This window comes from Brachyhypopomus gauderio, unplaced genomic scaffold, assembly GCF_052324685.1.
Source record: "Brachyhypopomus gauderio isolate BG-103 unplaced genomic scaffold, BGAUD_0.2 sc499, whole genome shotgun sequence".
NCBI lineage: Eukaryota > Metazoa > Chordata > Actinopteri > Gymnotiformes > Hypopomidae > Brachyhypopomus > Brachyhypopomus gauderio.
Window position 1 is genome coordinate 32,441 of NW_027507320.1, and position 15,686 is coordinate 48,126.

A 15,686-nucleotide genomic window follows, 5' to 3' on the forward strand; every position below is an offset into this window, starting at 1 on the left:
TACTGTCATTTAATTTCCCTCACAAAAGTCCCAAAAACAAACACAAAAAGCAAGAACAAATGTTCAATATAACCCACAAGCACTTAGTGTTGTGCTGAAGTCCTCCCTGAGGCCGGTCTGCAAAATCTGCCATTACACTTATTAGCTATACAGTGCTTAATTTGTAAATCAAACAATGCCGGAACGCAAACAGCGGCATGAGACAAGGGGTCACTGAGGTCAACAATGTCACCGGATCGCACACAAAACGTAACGTTTAGGCGCACAAATGTCAAAATAACAAGCCAATTCGTATATATATATATATATATATATATATATATATATATATATATATATATATATATATTACTTTTCAATTATTTACGTGTGTTTTAATGAACTGAATCTGGTATTATAAATGAGGAAAAGCACTAAAATATGCATGACATGGGGTCTCAGTGACTGGGTTGGAGTCTCTGTTTGTCGTTAAGTTCAGATGTTCACTGTTTTTGACTAACAAAAGTTAAGGGGTTTGTTGACAGGTTAGACAGATACATGTCTCAGGATTATGTATAACTTGAGCATTATTTTAATGTCAGCCTATCCATGTTCTGTATGCAATCTATTGTCATAAAATAAGCAAACGGGTCCAGGTTCCATTCTTGGGGTTCTTATGCCATGCACATTTTTTTTCTCCATTTTAAAACACTTTTTTTACTCAGCCCCACCCACATTGATCTTAATTAGCTAAATAGGTCAATCAGGTTTTAGAAAAGGTAAAACACAACGTGTGATATAGGATCCCCAGGACTGGTATACGGAACCCCTGAATTAAACAAAGTCATTACTAATTTTGCTTACCCTCTTACAGATTGGACTTTCTGATTCAACTCCTGTTGTGCTGAGACACGCATGCTGTTCACATGTCGCAGACACTGCCCTATGCAAACGTATAGTTGCTTTGCTTTTTCAAACTGCACATTTTTCTCAGCTCAGTGTGCCAGTTGTTCCCCCTGTGCACAGCTGTACTGAAACTGAACAGTGCTGGCACAAACCTTGGACAATCGTAAGTTTATAATAATCACACTAGATGAATGATCTAATTTAATGCACTTCTTCTTTCGGCTATTCTCTTTCAGGGGTCACCACAGCGGATCAAACTCCTCCATCTGGCCCTGTCCTGAGTGTCCTCCACTGACACCCCAGCCACTCTGATATCCTCTACCACTGCATCCATAAACCTCCTCTTAGGTCAAGAACTCCACTGCTGTCTCTCCCAAACATTTCCATGCCTCCACTGGAATATCATCAGGTCCAACTGCCTTACCACACTTCATTCTCTGAATTGCAGCCCTTACTTCCTCCTTGCTCACCTGAGGCACTTCCTGATTCACAACCTCTACCTCTTCTAACCTTCTTTCCCTTTCATTCTCTTGATTCATCAGCTCCTCAAAATACTCCTTTCACCTTCCCAAGACGCTCTCCTCACCAGACAACACATTTCCATCTTTATCCTTTATCATCCTAACCTGCTGCACATCCTGCCCATCACAGTTTCTCTGTCTGGCCAATCTGTACAGATCCTTTTCCCCTTCCTTAGTGTCCAACTTCTCATACAGCTTGCTATATGCCTTCTCTTTAGCTTCTGCCACTGCTCTCTTTGCCTTGCGACACATCTCCTTGTACCTCTGTCTACTTTCTTCATCTCGCTGAAAATCCCAATTCTTTTTAGCCAACCGCTTTCCTCTCAAACTTTCCTGAACTTCCTCATTCCACCACCACGACTCCTTGTCTATCTTCCTCTGTCCTGAGGTCAAGTACCTTCCTAGCCACATCCCTCACTGCATTTGAAGTTTCATCCCAGGTATCCAGAACACCACCACCATTACCCAGTACCTGCCTCACCTCATCCCTGAATTTTACACCACAGTCCTCATCCTTTAACTTCCACCACCTGATCTTAGGTTCCGCTCTCACTCTCTTCCTCTTCTTCACCTCCAACATCATCCTACATATCACCATCCTATGCTGTTTAGCTACGCTCTCCCCGGGTAACACCTTGCAATCACTAACCTCTTTCAGGTTTCGTCTCCTACAGAGGATATAGTCGACCTGTGTGCATCTTCCACCACTCTTATGTTACCCTGTGCATGTAACCCATGTAGCCTATCTGTTGACCTGGTGTGCTAAACCTTAAGCACATTCTCTGCCTTACACTCATTTAGAAATTCTAAAACACACTTTTTGCAAAACATTAAACACAGTTGTTCACATAAGACATTCAAACATTCAAAACTGAAAATCATGTGTTTCTTTTGGAAAACACTGCCACGCAACTGCTACACTCACCTACCAAAATCCATACCCAGTCCTCCTCACACGTTACAACACTTGAGCTATGTATGTTTAAATCAATAGTGGTTTAAATTGATGTCCACACACTCAGTCTGTATTGTCTATCTTTTTGCAGGCTTCTACCCAAGACAATTGCATGCAAGCACCTGGGAGATGGTCTGACTTGCCAGTGGATGTACTGATGCCGGGGTTGGATGTGCCATTGCCACAAGAGGACGTGCTGATGCTCCTACCTGAGGCCCAACATCTACACCGAAGGGACTGTGGGAACTAGAACCATAAATGTAGAACCACCTTTTGTCCACAAATACGGACTTGTGCCAACAGGCTGCCCAATGGAGGATGGGTTCCCTTTTCAGTCTTGGTCCTCCCAAGGTTTTCTTCCTAATTTTTTATTTATTTATTTAAACTTTATTTTACCAGGGAAAAATCCCATTAAGAACCTCTTTTTCAAGGGAGCCCTGGCCAAGATGCAACAACAGCAATACAGTTACAGCCAACAAATAAAATTACAAAGTTAATTAAAACAGGTGCATGTGAGGGAGGCTCTCTCTCCCTCACTTCCTAATCCCCACCATCATCGTGGGTTTTTCCTCGCCACTGTTGCCTTTGGCTTGCTCATTATGGATCTGGAGCCATACGATTGTAAAGCTGCTTTGTGACAACATGTGTTGTAAAAAGTGCTATATAAATAAATTTGACTTTGACTTTATGATCACAGTGTACCCTTCTTCTGATGGCTACTTCCAGCAGGATAACTCGCCATGTTATAATTCATGATTCATCTCAGACAGATTTATTGAACACAACAATGAGTTCCCTGTACTCCAGTGGCCTACATAGTCAGATCTCAATCCAATAGAGCACCTTTGGGATGTGGTGGAACGGGAGATTCGCATCATTGATGTGCAGCCGACAAATCTGCAGCAACTGCGTAGCAATCACATGATGCTATCATGTCAACATGGACCAGACTCTCTGAGGAATGTTTCCAGTACCTTGTTGAATCTATGCCACAAAGGATTAAGGCAGTTCTGAATGCAAAATGGGGTCCAACCTGGTACTAGCTGTAATGGTGGTGAACCCGAGGGTAGAGAAGGATCCATTAGCAGGTGTAAAGATGTTGAATTTTAATATAGAAAAACAATGAACTGAAGTCCCAAAAGGGGACGACCCCAAAGGGTAGACAGGCAGCAGCACAAAAGGGCAAGACAAAAACGGGAGAGTAAAAACCAGAGAAGACTAAGAGCAGCAGACAAAGGTAACAAAAGGGCCAAACAGGCAGGAGGATCAAAAACACAGAGCAAGGATCAGAAACCAGAACATCAATCAGAGAAATACACAGGATCACAGCTTGGTAAAGACACTCAGAGAGGCAATACTTCGCACTGGCGACTTGTGAACAGAGTCCTTAAGTAGGGTGTGGTGAATAGTAAATTAGAGTCAGGTGTTCTGGTCAATATTCCAGCGATGGCGCCCTCTGGCGGTCACGGGCGTGATTGCCATTCCTGACACTAGCAAGGTGTGCCTAATAACGTGGCCGGTGAGTGTATATACTATATATACTATATTATATAGTGTATATGATTGTGATGGAAATTGTGTTATACTGATTACAAGAGAATTGTGAAGTGTGATTCAGTATGAAATCATGTGCTCATGTGTATGTGTGTATTATGACCTATGTTAAAGGAATGTGCAGAGGTAGAAAACACTCTTATCTGCCTTGACCCGCGGACCCATCAGCTGTTTCTATAAGCTGCTGCTTATGCTAAAACATGAAAACTACTGTCAGGAGAGAATGCACATGTAAGGCAAAAACTGTCTACTGTGCATTCTGCCTTGTTTCTCAGTGTGCCCAAATGTAGTGTAAACATGTGATAAGAACCCCGCCTACTAAACGGTATAAAGGAGGGGGACGGTTCTCTCTCCTCTCAGCTTCTGTTCTAGACTGAACTTTCATGCTTATTTTGTCTATTAATAAATTTCTCTTTTAACCACGCCTGAGTCCTCGTATATTTCAGAAATTTCCACGACAATGATAATGAATTACATGAATGGTTTATACCTATTATTTTTACATTTTAATTATGACCAAAACTGCTATATTTATTTAAAATATCATGGGTATACATTCAACATAATACTAATGCTACTCCCACCACTAATAATAAAACTACTGTAAATGTTTTGTTAATTTTCCTTAGCTCAAGGACAGTAACGTTTCACTGGGGGCCATCCCGTTATTTACCACTAGGTGGAGTATGGATGCCATGCAGGGCTAAATGATCACTTAATTCTACATATTTTAAATCTATTTTAATTATCTAACAATAAAAATGAATTATTGTAATAATTTAACCATCAAGCTAAAAAAAGTCTAGATCTGGTACCATGGAAATGTCTTCAGAAGGTACAAGGTGTGTGGAGCACAATGCTAATAAATCTTTTTTTCTTTTAAACTTTAGATAATTCTCCAGTGGTCTGTTTCTGTATTCATACAAGTGCTAGAGCCATCATAAGCTCTTTTTTGAGGTTCTAATTTCTGTAATCCATGTTAAATTAACTTATTCCGACAGATGCACATGAAGTCAGAATCACATGCCCACTCAACAGGCAAACAGACCATCTTTAGTAGAATTAACAGCCTTTAAAATAACTTGGATGGTGGCTGCAGTCAGCTTCTAGGAATCCTCATGAATTATCATTTGTGTAAGTCAGATCATATGGTGGTCTGAATGCCACCCTCACCACACAGTCCATAAACCACATACAGTGAATTAAGTGTAAATGGAGTTTGTCACCATACTGGACCAGTAAGATAACACAATGCAACATAATGTAAGCATATTTTATTCATTCTGCTTTAACTGGAGACTGGAGTGACTCTGGAGTGTAACTGGAATCTTGGAGGTTAAGCAACAGCTGAGCTGGAAGACAAGAGACAAAAAGGTCATTCACTCACTCAAACACTAGCTTTCACCTTCAGTGCTGTAAACCACCTAATAGGTTTACCTGGTAGGTTCTGCAGATGCATCCTGGTATCCAGGATGTCCTGGAGTCTGTTCATCAGCACAAAGTAACGTAGGAGAAGCTCCTTGGGCCACAACACCTTCTCATCCTCCATCTGGAGCTGCATCACCTGCATGTTCGCATACTGGGAGAAAAACTTGATGTTTTTCATCCACTCCCACAATCAGAATTAGAGAAAATAATTTCTTCCTTAAATTGTGCTACCTGCACACTAGACTCGGTTCCATCAAAGTTATTAAAAGAGGTATTACCAGCGGTAACTGAACCTCTTCTAACTATAGTTAACTCATCCATTACAATAGGTCACATGCCCAAATCATGTAAATTAGCAGTTATTAAACCTCTGATTAAGAAACCAAATCTTGATCCTACTGTACTATCTAATTATAGACCCATTTCAAACACATCATTTATATCTAAGATCATAGAAAAAGCTGTTGCCCAGCAATTATGCCTATATCTGCATAGGCATCACATATTTGAAAAGTTCCAATCTGGTTTTAGGCCCCATCACAGTACTGAAACAGCATTAGTTAAAGTAACAAATGACCTCCTCCTTGCTTCAGATCAAGGTTATGTATCGCTGTTAGTGCTTCTTGATCTTAGTGCAGCTTTCGACACAATTGATCATAGGATCTTGCTAGAAAGGTTAGAACGCTGGGTTGGAGTCTCTGGCACAGCCCTTTCATGGTTTCATTCTTACTTAACAAATCGCTATCAGTTTGTAGAGCTCAATAATATTCCATCCAAACGTACAAAAGTTAAATATGGGGTCCCGCAAGGCTCCATTCTAGGACCACTATTATTTACATTATATATGCTACCATTGGGCACAGTTATAAACAAACATGGTGTCGATTTTCACTGCTATGCAGATGACACTCAACTTTACATATCAGCCAAACCTGATGACAAACTCAGTTTAAGAAAAATTGAGGCCTGTGTAAGAGATATTAAATGCTGGATGTCTCTAAACTTCCTCCAACTTAATGAGGACAAAACAGAAGTTCTCCTTCTGGGCCCTAAGGCCTCAAAACAGAAAATTCCAGATCTAATGCTTAATCTCGCAGGCTACCCCATTACACCTGGCACAGTAGCCAAAAACCTAGGCGTCATACTCGACTCTGACCGATCATTTGATAAATACATAGATAATACTACAAGGATAGCTTTTCTACATCTCCGTAACATTGCTAAATTAAGAAATGCATTATCACAGGATGATGCGGAAAAATTGGTGCACGCCTTTGTTAGCTCTAGATTAGACTACTGCAATGCACTACTGTCAGGATGTTCAAATAGGAATCTAAATAAACTTCAAATAGTTCAAAATGCCGCAGCCAGGGTTCTGACCAGAACTAGAAAATTTCAGCATATCAGTCCAGTCCTATCAGCCCTGCATTGGCTCCCAGTTAAATTCCGTATTGACTTTAAAATTCTTTTATTAACTTATAAAGCATTTCACGGGCTTGCTCCTGAGTACCTTCAAGAACTTATTTCCTATTACGAACCCCCACGCCCACTAAGATCACAGGGTGCTGGTCTTTTATTAGTTCCAAAAATTAATAAGGTAACAGCAGGGGGAAGAGCCTTTTCTTGTAAGGCCCCCCAGCTTTGGAATAATCTTCCAAAATGCGTCCGGGACTCCGACACAGTCACAATCTTTAAGTCTAGGTTGAAAACCCACTTATTAAGTTTAGCGTTTGATAATTAATATCCCCCCTTAGATAAAGGTACAGATCCAGGGGTTCACAGGCGAAGGGTTTTATGGTAGACTGGGGCGCTGGTGCTGTCGTCCTGTCACTGCTCGTGGTCACTCAAGTTTGTTGACAGTGCAGTGGACGGATGCCATTGTCTCAGAATGCCCCCAAGCCTATGTTACCTTCTGGTTCTGCCTTTTTAGCTAGGCTGTAATAATTTAACTAAATGCCGGAGATGCTGCCACACTCCGGAAATGTTTATAATTTCACCTGTCCTGTATATGTCCTCATACAGAGCTAATTTTCCCTGTTTCATTTCTCCACATGGCTGCCCGCCTGCTTGAGGAATAATGAGATGAGGAGACCAGCGATCCATCCTGGGCCAGCCACCTCCTGCCTAACCGGATGCATACATCATGATGGACATTATTACATATTTTTCCTTTTCTTTCTCTTCTTTCTGTCTAAATTGTTGTTGTTGTTGTCATGGTGACCGGTGTCGGCCAGAGGAGGATGGGTTCCCCCCCTGAGTCTTGGATCCTCTCAAGGTTTCTTCCTCATGCAAAAAACTAGGGAGTTTTTCCTTGCCACTGTCGCCTTTGGCTTGCTCACTGGGGGCTAGGACTCGGCACTTGTAAAGCTGCTTTGTGACAACAACTGTTGTAAAAAGCGCTATATAAATAAAATTTGATTGATTGATTGATGTTCTCCTCCACATACGTCTCCCAGTCTAAAATATCTTCTTCATATACAGTGGAGTCTCCTGGGTGGAAATAGACTCCTCATCCTCCTCAAGTGTAGTAGGAAGTCTGGACAAAGAGCAAAATGCAGTAACCAAAAAATACCTATATAGTAACCAAAAATTGTACATTGTACATTGTATTTTGGACTAGGGCTTGTCATGGTATGCCAGCCCTGTAGCCCAAGGGAGACGCCCACACACATCTGCACACACCCTTCACTTATTCTACACAAGTGACTGTAAGGAAGGAGTGAAGCTACACAAGCCTCCCGCTCTTCTGAAGTCACAGCGCCAGGGTCTCAACTTCTCGAAACATGCATGTTCAATCTCCTGAATACTAATGACCTCCACCTGTCCCTGTGTGTCCCCACCCTCCTCCACCTTTCTTACACTACTCACTTACCACTTTACATTGTGAAGTTTTGCCTCTGACGTTGCATAGTGAGCGTTCCTTGCTCGTTTTTGCCTACCGTTGTTGTGACCTTTGCTTCTCCCTTACACCTCATTCTCAGCCCGACCCCTGGATTTGTAATGGACTCTGGACTGTATGGACCATGCTGCTGCCCTGACCCTGCTGCCCTGTGTTCGCTTCTTTTTGTACTGTGTGTTTTGTGTGTGTCTTGTGCTGCTAGCTACAGTAGATTGTGTCTGGAGGATAAAGAAGCACTACGCTGCATTTAGATCCTTTTGTGGTTTTTCCAGCACATATTACAGTCACAAATGTTACAGGTTTTGCTTCCCATCTACATGGGACCATTACTTACCCACTAACTAGAGACTGGCTTAATCTGCTAAAATCAGAACAAAAAACAAACAAAACTTGGCTATTAATTTGTCTATTTGCATGCATAAAGATTGTCTGAGCAAATTAAGTAAAAAAACTACAGCATGAAAGAACTACTCACCTGCATTTCAATTCGTTGTTGCACTTGAGAGTTCGCTCCTTACAGAACCGAATGTATTTTCATGTGTGGGTATGCAACATGGATTTGGCTTATTAATATTGTTCATTAAATGACAATGAATGAATTCTTCTGCCCTTGCACAACTTTACCATCTGCATATTTCATTCAGCACAACTAATGACTTGTAGTGTAACCTACCAAAAATGCCAATTACAATGTTCAGGAATATGAAGGGGCGAATACAAATCCACAGAACGATGTAAATGCTGCAGGTGATGCTGTCCAGCTCTGGAACCCTTTGTACTTCTGACAGCAGGACACACCAGTGAGTCATGGTGAGCAGCGTGAACAGTGTGATAAATGCATTGTGCAGATCTCTGGAGAACACAACCAGCACGCTCACTTTCAAAGCAAACACTGGCAATTATCAAATACAATGTAAAAACTGAGGAGTCCAAAATGACTGAGGAGCGACATTAGGCAAACAGCCAGAGAAAAGAACCAAGAACTATTTACTACTAATGTCACGGCCTTTCCCGACAAAGGGCAAAATTTTATATTTCCCTTAGCCCAATCCCAACCACTACACCTTGGGGAGTCGCAAGTTGACAAATGCAGAGAGAAGATGGGAATTTGCACAATATATTTATTCAACAAAAGAATTTTATATATAAAAAAAAAAAAAAAAAAAAAATCCATCAACTCCAAGTGCACCCAGTCCCAGTCCAGAACCTCGGCAGCCAGTTCAAGGAGGGACACGCAACAGTCCACTTAGTGTTCTGGATAGCAATGCTGCAGACAAAGGACAGAACAAAAACAAAACGCAGTCACCACTCAAAATAACTGAAATTGTAACAAAGAAACACACAAACCCACAAAGACGCAACACAAAAATGGAGCCCAAAGAATATAGAATATTTTAGCCAAACAAAATGTTCCCTAATAGGCTAGCACTGGAAAAAAAAAACTACTTAACACCACAGCAAACCCTCCAAATTATAAACCCCAAAATAAATCAAACCAAACAAATCCAAATCCCTTACACACAACCAAAAATCAAATAATGAAATAAACCTATAGCAGTACCCAGCCTAATAGAAAGCAACTTAGCTATTTATAGCAACGGACTCCAACAAACTAAAACAAAAATGAAAAATTAAAATGTACTGCCCTAAAACTACGACTGGTGGATGGCAGAAGGTTAAAATTCTTCTAAAAAGGTAGGGGGTTGCACTTAGCTTTTTATCAGTGCGCTTCTCGTGCACAGACAGCACCAGCAGCAGAGTCTCTCACGTTCTCGCTTTCACCAGCAGCTCAGCTGTATTTACTCCGGCACGTCCCAACTTCTCAGATCAGTCGGACAAAACAGACACCGCTTGGTTCACTCGGTTCACCCTTCAAACAACGGAAGTCTTTCCGCTTTGTTGCGTACTTGCCAGAGTCGGGAGCAGTGTCCGCCTGTGTCACGCCTTTTCTGGCCTTTAACACATGAATGGTGGAGAAAATCAAGCGTTGACAGGTCATCTAGGCTACATGCTGTCTAAAGTGACGTCATTCATGAATAGTCATTTTTTATTAGAAAGCCTTTTATCTACTAAGATTTGGAAGAAAAGCAAGGGGCTATTTACACAATTCCCATAGAAACGCAACCCATTAACAGATATAACGGATATAGCATTGAAGTGATGATCACCTTTAAAGCTTGTTATTTAGCAGTTGCCTGTAGTCTGCTGGTCTGAATCATGTTTAACTAATTAATTGTAATGAAAATACCATCTAAGCATTAATCATTTTAAAATGGTAGTCTGTAGCCTTATCACACAAGGGGGGAGGAGTGTTAATGTTGAACAAATAATAACTCACTTGAAACTTACCAGTAATATAAAAAGATGTAATATACCACACATACCAGTGTGAGTGGTAATTTAGGAAGGAAGTTTCTAATTGTGTCTAGCCTTATAATTTTGATTGTAAGGGCAGGGTAAAGGTTAGGTTTCTGCCAACATGTAAAATCTTATGGAATTTGTATCTGTCCCCATGGACCGAGGTATTTATGTTCCCAAATCTGAAAGGCAGAAGCCGTTCTTAATGAATGATCTCCTACGATTGGACGACAGGAACAGACAGAAATAGACCTGAACTGAACTGAGCAGATGTGTAGCCTGTCTTGTTAAGTGAGGATGTAGGTGCTTACATGTGTATCCTGACTTAGTCATGGCATGGAGTTGGGTTTAGGGGGATACTGCTGCTTCTCCCTGGTCCACCATCCACGGGACCACGTTCTTCTCTCCAGCCCCACTGGAGACAACAGCAAAACAGGAGCAGCTGGAATTCAGCCAGTTCTCTATGTGTTTCAGCAGATGTACCTGAGTTAGAAGGTGAGCTACTACCTTTGCATGTAGAAAAGCAGGTAGGCTGTTTTTGCCCTGCTCTTAAGGACGGCTGGCTCTGTCTTTTTTGAAACCTTTGAATCGTTGAATTTTAACCAGCACTCTCCTTTCTCCTCAGCTACGTCGCTGATGTAGTGCCCTGTCAGGGAAGCAAGATGTCATTAGTCACTTTATAGTTTCTACTGCATGTTTGTGGATATTATCAGACTGCTCACCACTGTCCATGCTGCCACCCAAATGAGACACCACAGCGTGGAGTCTGTAGATGTCTGTGTGAACAGTTTCCTGCAAACAACAAGTACATCTGTTTTTTCATATGATTAAGTAAGAATGCATCTTAGATCGTTGATATGGGTCTCTCTCATATCTATCTATCTCTCTCAGCCTGTCTTTCTCAGTCTCTCTCAGCATCTTTCAATCTTCTTTTTCATCTCTCTCTCTATTTCCTCACCAGTGGGCTGACGTGCTGTACTTTCTCTCCCTGTCCTTCTCTGCTCTCATTTACTACTAATGGGTTGAGAGAACTACATCATTATGGCAGGTACGTATAAACGTAGACAGGTTGTAAATCCAAAATTTAATTGATCACTGTAGGAAAATGGCTGATGTTTACCTTGTTCTGGCACAGAGCTTTTCTCCAGATTATCCTCCTCGTGTCCTTTGTCCTGGGTGTATGCTGGTCCACTGTGGACACATCACAAAGCCATTCAGTTAGCGTCTCATTGCTAATTGTGAAAGGGTGGACAGAGGTGAGAGAGCGTATGCTCAGGCCGTTGTACAAGCTGACCTTAACGGTTGCCCGAGTGAAGCCACTCCAGGGAGGACAGAGAGGTCCAGCTCTGAGGGGATGTCCATTAGGTTTGTTAGTTTCTTGCCCATCATGTCAAACCTCTTAATGTGGAGGATCAGAACTCTGTTCCAAAAGGAAAAATGATGTAAGAATTGGAAGAGTGTGAGATGACTGCTTTAAAACTCATTGTTTGTGGTAATTCACATAATGCGAGACTCACCGTGGGAGTGTGAAGAACTCCACCACTTCACATGCCTCGGTGCCTTGACCACATTCACATTTGAACTCCAAAACCGTTGACTGAAAAAAAGTTTTCATTGAGAGTGACAATGGTTAGGATGGCTCCCTAACTTAACAAACTGGCAAAAAAAGTGTTGTCCAGTAGGGGTGTGTGAGGTGACAGACCTTGAAGTAATTGTGTAGGCTGTCAGTCAAGGTAGAGCTCAGGTTAACAGAGAGGTGGTTGAAGTCCTCCACTCTGGAGCTCTGCAGTCCACAGCTTTCAAACAACAGAAATCAACAGAGAGGTTACAACATTCACACAGAAATAACCCACATTATCCCATACCAAGTGTGTGCATACTTTGTGACAATGCACACTCTGAAGAAACACATGTTAAGAACAGTTGATTTACAAGAAGGAGATGTGGTGATATAGCACAGAATTACCTGCTGCAGGTGCGCACAGATTTGAGGTGAAACTCAAAATTTGCCACAGGGCAGATGTAAGAGAAGGAGGAAACCCTGAGTGTCTCTCCCTCCTCCTTCAGCTGAAGCAAACACATCATCAGGAACTCATGAGCATCCTGTGGAAGACAGTACATCGGAACGGCATTACTCCTGGACTTCAGCAGCAACAGAGTTGAGAAAACAAAGAAGGTTGTGTGCAGTTCCTGCAGACTACTGCATGTGGTTCTGATGTGTTCTGAATGGCTCAGAGGGTTGTTTAGCCGAACCTGTTCGTAGTCCTCTCCAAACGCAGGGCATCTGACTGAAATACAGGCATTCAGGGCTCTCAGGAGCTTCTTCTTCTTTGAAGAGCTACGACTAGTGAGCCTGCCTTGCTGTAGATCTGCAAAACATCTACGCACAGTAACAGGGAGACCAATGTGGTTTATAACTCTCAGCATCACAACACCTCTCTAAGCACTCATAATTGAACAGTTCATTTAGACATGTGACTTCTCTGTTCCTGATCAGGTACCTGAGCATCTGGCAGCTGGATGGATCCGTCCAGCTGGAGCACTGAGCTCTGATGGGGCTCCAGAAGCAGGAGAGACTCAGAAGACACTGCAGAGTGGCGTTCATATAACATGTATTCCCAATGTTGGGAAACCTAACAGGACATTAATGTTTAGAATAGATTTAATACATAATCAGTAAAACTTCCAGGCCACTAGGTGTCAATGTCACATAATTTCAGAATTTGAAGAAGAACTGCAAAAATACTTATTGCTCCTTTAATTGCTACGTGCCTTTATTTTGGTTCAGAGATAAAGACTGTGTACATTACATCTGTGTACACTGCAAAATCACGTAATGGTTGTGTGCTAAAACACAACGTGTTCTGTCTTTACCCGAGCTGTTGGATCTCTGTGTCTCTGCCAGCAGAAACAGTGGGGGCGTGTCCTTGGCCCTCACCCTGGCCACTCTCAGTCACCCTTTCACTACTGACGATGTGCGGTAACAGGTGCTGCAAATTCTGCACACGAAAGTCTCCCTCTACCACAACAGCCGGCAATCTGAAAGAGAGAGTAAAGTGACAGATGAATATGGAGTTTGTGTAGTGCACAAAATGTTCACATACATACAAATGTTGTTTTTAATATTTTTCAGTTTCTCTTGATTTATGCCACAATGTCAATATATAACCATTATAGATTGTCCATACTTTACTGTGCCATGAAGATGACTTTAATAATGTACCCACCTATCCATGGGCACAGAGCACACATCTTTATCAGCAGCCCCTATGGAGAGAACAAAACCTTGGAGTAAGTGTCTTTGACTAAAACATACTATGCAAAGGTACAAAATCATAAAAGATTCTGAGCTCTGACCAGGAACAATCCCTTCCGTGTTCTTGGGTTCAGTAGGGAGTTTGTTGTTGGACCTGGGGGCAAATAATTCCAGGGAAAAATCATAGACAGAATAAATAATAACCAAATGTGCATGTGACTACACATGTGCATGTGACTACACAATTCATAAGGCTGGGACGGTTTTCATACCTGGTTAAGTGTCCCTCAGAGGAAGAGGAGCAAGAGATGGAGGAGGAGCTGACATTCAAGGACTGAGTGTCAGTTACTTGTGTCAGGGAGGATGACTCTATATGTCTCCACCATCTTTGCTTTTTCTTCTTTTTAACTTCACTATTCACACCCTCTTTGTTCTTTTTCTGTAGGAAACCATTGGTTTGTCAAATCATGGGTATGGGAAACCTCAGTACACCCTAAAAAGCATCACATCTTAAATCGAAAAAATATCGGAGAAAATATCGGAGAATCGGAGAATAACCGGTATAAAAATGCCGGTTACTCCTTTTTAGACCACAACGTATAAAAACGTTAGATAGCTACCTTCATACACGAGTAAATGCAACCCATTTGTCCGATATACGCTCCTTCCTAACAGAATTAATGTAAACGTCGTCGCGTCGGGTTTGCAGATACTTTAAATGTGATGTTCGCGATATATTGACCTGGTTCTATTGTGCAGCGCTGTCACGGCCTCGTTGTTAACGTCAGTAGCTATATGACGTAATAGTGCTGCGTTCTGTTATCGTTAAGTGTGAAGCTGTAAGCTCCAGACTATTTAGCACAACTTCTATACCCTAAATCCCAAACCAAACACTTAGGTCCTCAGACACAGGTCTTCTGGTGATTCCAAAATACAAGCTTGTCACTGCTCGTGGGCGCTCATTCTGTGTAATGGCCCCAAAACTGTGGAATGGCCTCCCGCAACATCTCCGCTTCTGTTCATCCTTTTCCTCCTTCAAAACTCAGCTTAAAACTCACCTTTTCTCTCAGTATTTTCTCCCTTCCACATAGTCATAGTATGGTTTAATTAATTATATTTATTTATTTAATTGTTATTTGTTTTTTTTCCCCATAGGATTTTTGTAAAGTGTCCTTGGGTACTAGAAAGGCGCTATATAAGTTTAACTTATATTAAATACGTTGTTTAAATATCTAAGTGACGCACTACCGCTACTAGTGGTGAGAAAGTGTACTGCATTTTATTCAAAATCAATGCGGTCCGGCGGCCCTCTGCGGCCCAAAGTTTAAAACTGTTGTTCTTTTGAGGCCCTCAAGGTGGCGTTCGCGGCCCACAGTTGGGTTAAGAATCTCATCTAGATGAGGTTTTGGGGCTAAATCATCTCTTGACTGTCATGATGATGCCCGATGTTGTGAGGGTTTTGTGTGTTTTTTTGTTTTTGTTTGCCCAATCTTTCCTTTGCAACCTTTCAGTGACTCTGCAATATACTCCGCAGGGGACGACCAAGTTCATGGTCATGGTTCATGGATCATGAAATCCCTTCACCCTTTAGTGCTAAGGTTTAGTGATTCATCTTATACATTATTATACTAGAAAAATCCAAATACTAGAATGTAAGATACTGATTAGTGAAAGAAATCTGCACAATTACACACACAGCTTGGGCACCTTGCAGGGCTTTGAGCTTTTATGAAAAGTGCGGTTCAATTATATTTCACATGTACAGTATCAGATACTCTTTTTGCATTTTAAAGTCCCCTCTAATTTATAACTGTCCAACAATATTTCAGG

At 41.7% G+C, this 15,686-nt stretch overlaps 1 protein-coding gene and 1 long non-coding RNA gene across 3 annotated transcripts; both read right to left on the minus strand.

Annotated features, from left to right (window-relative positions):
- Nucleotides 1–9,401: 9,401 nt before the first annotated feature.
- Nucleotides 9,402–12,018, minus strand: LOC143506788 (uncharacterized). 2 transcript variants are annotated; one of them, XR_013128484.1, is made up of 5 exons: nt 11,895–12,018; nt 11,326–11,791; nt 11,108–11,246; nt 10,912–11,015; nt 9,402–10,196 (listed from the first exon to the last, which is right to left on the minus strand). It is a non-coding gene; the product is annotated as an uncharacterized LOC143506788 (long non-coding RNA). The 2 variants fall into 2 exon arrangements; XR_013128483.1 differs by having other exon boundaries at nt 11,323–11,791.
- Nucleotides 12,019–12,731: 713 nt separating this feature from the next.
- Nucleotides 12,732–14,853, minus strand: LOC143506789 (ubiquitin carboxyl-terminal hydrolase 37-like). Its single transcript, XM_076996398.1, has 8 exons — nt 14,477–14,853; nt 14,129–14,295; nt 13,958–14,010; nt 13,828–13,867; nt 13,475–13,639; nt 13,102–13,233; nt 12,854–12,980; nt 12,732–12,737 (listed from the first exon to the last, which is right to left on the minus strand). The coding sequence occupies exons 1-8, from the start codon at nt 14,501–14,503 to the stop codon at nt 12,732–12,734; spliced, it is 717 nt and encodes a 238-aa protein (XP_076852513.1). The 5' UTR covers nt 14,504–14,853.
- Nucleotides 14,854–15,686: the final 833 nt, after the last annotated feature.